Raw genomic sequence first — 5674 nt, 5'->3', positions numbered from 1 at the left:
GCTGACCGTACGTGTGTTGAACACGGAGGTGCCGTCCGTTCGGCGCTAGGATCTCCGGTGATTTGGATCACGTCGAGTACGACTTCCTCATCCCCGTTCTTTGAACGCTTCCGCGCGTGATCTACAAAGGTATGTAGATGCAATCCGATCACTCGTTGCTAGATGAACTCATAGATGGATCTTGGTGAAACCGTAGGAAAATTTTTGTTTTCTGCAACGTTCCCCAACACGAATATGTTCTGAATACATGATCATTTTTATAATAATGAACATTCTTTTAGAAATTGTGATTTTTTTAGAATATGCGAACATCTTTTAAAAATCACAAAAAAATTATGATTTCTCATTTTTTTTTCCAAAACTCACAACTTTTTGAAAATTTAAAAATTATGACCTAATTTTAAGGAAGAAAAACAAATAAATAAATGAGAAGAACAAAAGGCAAAAAATGAAATGAAAACAACAGGGGGCGTCACTGCTCGCACATGGGCCGGCTCATGAACGTATGCAGGGAGGTTGAATGGCGCTTGCTAAAAGAGAAAATCACAGATAAAAGGAAGAGAGACTGGGGTATTAGCCATTCCGATGCCTCGGCGCCCTTGTGATATATGAGAGTATCACGATATAAGAAACGGATCGGAAAGAAAAAAAGGAATCATTTTCCTCACTTATGGGCGACATAGTTAGTAATTTATAGCAACTTCGATGGTAATTTTCGGACAGTGGGCAGAAGCACCGATGACTTTATTATTAGTAGGTATAGGTATAGACATGGCGTGCGACTTTGCTTCATGATTTTAATGAAGCACAGATAAATGGAAGCATGTTCGTCGGCAATGCATTTTAGTGGCTCATGTTTTGGCCAACTCTTGTAGGAATTCTGGTTTGTTTTCTGTTTTGCAATGTAATTTAGTGGCCCATGTTTTGGCCAACTCTTGTAAGAATTCTGGTATGTTTTCTGTTTCGCACTCTACTCCGAATTGTATCATCAAGACCTTCTATGACTTCATTATGGCTTTATTACTTAATTAGTTAATCAATGAAATGCCAACGTTTCTTAGAAAAAACGGTGGGACCTAAATTGACACCCACGCTACGTAGCTACTCCCGGGGCGTACCTTTGATGTGACACCCCAAAACACCATTCGTTTCAAAATATTTGCCTGGTACATTATCATTTATGCATTTCCTGGTGAAGAATTGCATCAAACTGCAAGGACACTCATTTGAAACCAAAACTAACAAAGCAAGCAACTCCAACAAAATTCACCGGAAAAACCACGCATTGCATACTTTCAAAGGGACCAAACCGCATCATCCAAGATGCCCCTCTCGTTAACCACCAACATACCAGACCAACCACAGGTAGCAAAAACAACTTGCGCTACAGACCACCACCATCATCATCATCATCATCTCAAGTCTCAGATTCTGTGGAAGCAGCTAACAAGGCAAAGGAAAGGCTGTTCGGCGACATCGGAAACTTATTATCATCATCATCATCATCGCGCAGGTCCATGTGCAGTAAGGAAGTAAAAAACCAGGGCAGGACAGGCCAATCAGTCGACGACCTCCTCCGTCTTCTTGGGCTTGGACAGGAGGTACCAGCCCAGGGCGCTCAGGCCGGCGAGGGTGCCAGCCAGCACGGCGTAGTTCCTGTTCTTGTCGGTTGACGTGCCTGCTGCGGACGCCGACGCGGTCGAAGCGGCGCCTCCAGTGTTCACGTCGCCTGCTGCAGCGCTTGGGGTGGACGGAGCTTGCTCTCCAGTGCTGGGACCCTGCTGGAATTTAATGCTCTTGTCAGTAAGTTTCACCAACCACACAGAATATATACACTAGTGCACAGTTTCAAAATCAAACACATCCAAAAGGATACTACTCCCTCCGTCCCATAATGTAAGACATTTTTTGACACTACTGTAGTGTTGAAAAACGTCTTCCATTATGGGACGGAGGGAGTAGTTTGCTATACAAAGCAACGCAGGAATTCTCTTGTCAGCTTCATGACACAGACACAACTAGTGCATCTAAACTTAGAAAGCTAGCACATTGGACATATATAACTTTGCCAACAAGTATGCTAATTTGCTGTACACAACATCAAAAGACTTTACATCTCTTGTCAGTTTCACAACCAACACAGAACATATACAGTAGTGCATCTTAACTTAGAAAGCTAAATCACATGTATCCCCAGTGGACATATATAACTTTGTTAATAAGGATGCTAATAAATTGTGCATGACATCACAAGCCTTTAAATCTCTAGTCAGATCCATGAACCACGCAGAGCACATACAAACAGGTAATGCATTTCAACTTAGGAAGCTAAAACATACATATCCATTTGGCATATATAATTTTGTAGAGAAGGATGCTAATTTGCTGTACATGGCAACATGAGCAGACAAACATCATGGAAATATAACATCAACAACCAATGCCCAGTTGAGAGGTTCAAGCAATTGTGTGTTCACATACCTTGCGTGCGAGCTTCTCCCGCTTCTCTTGCTCCATTTTCTGCATAAACAGACCAGAAATAGGTCATCAGACATGTTATGAAGCATTAACAAAGCATCAACACATACACAGAAGACCACTTATGCCAACACTATAGCTTTATATTAACAAAGCATCAGCACATACACAGAAGACCACTTATGCCAACACTATAGCTTTATATTAACAAAGCGTCAACACATGTACAAAAGACCACTTATCCCAACAGTATGGCTCATATCAGACTCAAAGAGTTAGAAACAGGAAAAACTGGTGCTTCTGGATTTCCTGACTAATTTCAAGTGTTCATAGTTGAACTTGTACTATGGATGAGCCTAGTGCTTCATTCGTCAACTGAACAGAGATAACAGGGCATAACACCATATAGAAATTGATACATACACATATATTAGCATACATACTACAGTCCAAGCAATAATGATTACAGCTGAAAGACTACAACTAGGAATCCTAGGGACTGAGATAAACATTTTATTGTTCAAGACTGCAACTGGAAGCAGCTAATAAGGTAAGAGATCCAATTCAATGCTTATGATTATATATGTAAGACAAGCATTATCTGAAGCAATGGGTGCATCAAGCAACGGTTAATTAATGTGCTGCAGAAAGAAATATCAATTATGTCTACCCGTACAACTGTTATCCAGGATTCCTAGCTGAATTCTACTTCTGATAAGTCTAGTGCTTCATCTGTCAACTCAACACAGGATATACAATGGCATACATATATAACTACAATGTGAACATGGTAATTTCCGAACAATGTCACTGCTGAGTATAAACAATTTAACTACCAATAAGGTAACAGTTCTAGTTCAATGATTGCATATGACAAGACAAGCATTATTTGAAACAATGAGGTGTTTTATCAAGCATATGGTTTCTATTAGTGTTCTGCAGAAATAATGAAGTAACAATGGTTCTCAGGAGACTAAACAGAAAACACACAAAAGAAGCAAAATAACAATGGTTCTCAAGAGACTAAACAGAAAACACACAAAAGAAGCAACTAGCATAGTGGCAGAATTTTTCTACTCACCGCGAACCTAACCTATAACATAATCATCTAATTATGCATTCCCATGATGAACAATAAAAATGATAAACATAACTGACGAGTTCAGAACAGCCACGGCAAAAATTATAGCCCAACTGGACCACAAAATGAAAGAAAGGAAAAGGGTTCAAGGAACAGGTCACGCAGTGGCGAGAATTAAACACTCCTACACATAGCAGAAGATTCACTTAACCTCAAAAACATAGCACCAACACATATCACGATGCCTACCAGTAGCCAGTGCCTACTGCTAGTTATTTGCAATTCCTATCTGTATACCCAAATATCAATCCCCAATTCCAAGCAAACTAAAACCCATATGGCCATATCATAGCAACCATCAAACGAAGCTTCAATAGTGAAAAAGCATGATGGAACATATAAAATCAGTTCAGAGGCAAGTTTGCAAAGATCCCCATCAGAACAGCTATTGTGTCGGTGGGCATAACTGAGCAACCAAGCTACATCAGAAGGTTCACATGATCACAGAAGGCCAAAATTGACACATACTAGTTGCCAGTGTGTGCTAGTATTATTGCACTTCCATGTGTGCAACCAAAGATCAATCCCCAATTCCGAACACCCTATAACTTGACACCACAGCAACCATCCAACCGAAGCTCCAATAGTAAAAAAGCATGATGAGCAAATAAAATCAGTTCAGAGCCAATGTTCTCAGAGATCCCAAATTCCCCCACTACCCCACCAGAACAGCTATCATGTCAATGTGCATAACTAAGCAACTACCCCGCACTTGTAAGATTCACATAATCACAAAAGGCTAACATTGACAGATTGTTGCCGGTGCATACTAGTACGATTTGCACTCCCTCGAATCAATCCCCACCAGCAAACCACCTAAAACTTGTCACCACAACAACCATCCAATTCGATGAACACATGAGGGTAAGTCCAGTGGGCAAAGATCTCCCCAAATCTACACAAACAGAAGAGGTACACTGCGTCAACGGACATAACCGAGCAACCAACCATGAACCCGAGACATAACGCAAGCAAGCACAACGAGGGCAGCCAACCGGGAACCCTCTGTCCGCAACCTGCGCAGGGCTCAGCACCACCAAACAAATCACCGCCGGTGTTGAACGCCTGCCCTCCATTCAAATCGCCATTCAGCGCGGGGCACGTACCACGAACACCGTCTTCTTCCTGGAAGCACGCGGAATGAAAACGACTACGCGACCGGCGGAAACCCCCCGGCGCCGCCGACCCTACCCTAGCCAAACACGCGCGGGGCCGCATCGCGCCCACGAGGAGCCATCTCGCGCCGGAGCGGGGAAGGGGGGGGATCATACCTTGATATAGACGTTCTCGGCGGCCCGCTCCTCCTCGCTGAGCACCTTGCCGGAGGAGCGGAGCCTGGCCTGCACGAACCGCGCCGCCGCCCTGCCCGGGGCCCTCGTCGCCGCCGCCGCCATCGACATCGCCCTCGCCGCCGGGAGAGAGAGAAAACCCTAGCACTCTCTGGATCCGCTCTCTGGAACACTCTGGAAATGAGATGGCGAGGCGGAAGCGGAGCACGGGGAGGGTATGAGTAGCCCACCGCTCCGTGCCATTTTGCGATCACGCCCCTTAAGACGCGCGTATTTACGCCAGCTTTATCAGTTTCTGCCTCCTTTTTGCACTCTGGTCCAATCCACCAACCTCCGCCCCAAGAAAGGATCTATCCGCCCCCATACAAATTCAAATTCCAAATGGCCTTCCACACACCGCACAGCATTCTCCATCGCAGCAGCCAACGTATAATTTCTTCTCCCGAAAAGCTTGCATCCCCATTCGCGGAGGGGAAAAACCTACATCTTGTCCGTGATAGGGCGTCTTCCCTGGCGCGCCGGAGCGCGTCGGCGTGGCACAGGGCGGCGAGGGAACGGGCGGTCAGCGCGGCTGCTCTAAGTGAGGCCGATGGGTTGTTTAATTTGCTTGGGTGTTGCGTCCTCGAGGTGTTGGGATGGGAAGTTGTGATGTTGCGGGTGATGTGGTGTGGAGGAGGAGCACGTCCTTGCGTCGATGCAATCCTACGATCCTGCCAAACCCATGGTCTGACGCGCTTAGGTGAGCAGTACTTGGTCCATGCAGATG

General features: G+C 44.7%; 1 protein-coding gene across 2 annotated transcripts; it reads right to left on the bottom strand.

The window, feature by feature from the left end:
- Positions 1–1265: 1265 nt before the first annotated feature.
- Positions 1266–5110, bottom strand: LOC119287189 (uncharacterized protein At2g27730, mitochondrial-like). 2 transcript variants are annotated; one of them, XM_037566712.1, is made up of 3 exons: positions 4891–5110; positions 2482–2520; positions 1266–1781 (listed from the first exon to the last, which is right to left on the bottom strand). In XM_037566712.1, exons 1-3 carry the CDS (start codon positions 5017–5019, stop codon positions 1560–1562), a joined length of 390 nt encoding a protein of 129 aa, XP_037422609.1. In that variant the 5' UTR covers positions 5020–5110; the 3' UTR covers positions 1266–1559. The 2 variants fall into 2 exon arrangements, with proteins under 2 accessions (XP_037422609.1, XP_037422610.1); XM_037566713.1 differs by having other exon boundaries at positions 1266–1778; positions 4891–5109.
- Positions 5111–5674: the final 564 nt, after the last annotated feature.

This window comes from Triticum dicoccoides, chromosome 4A (assembly GCF_002162155.2).
Source record: "Triticum dicoccoides isolate Atlit2015 ecotype Zavitan chromosome 4A, WEW_v2.0, whole genome shotgun sequence".
Taxonomy (NCBI): Eukaryota; Viridiplantae; Streptophyta; class Magnoliopsida; order Poales; family Poaceae; genus Triticum; species Triticum dicoccoides.
This window is presented reverse-complemented; position numbering and strand designations above follow the sequence as displayed.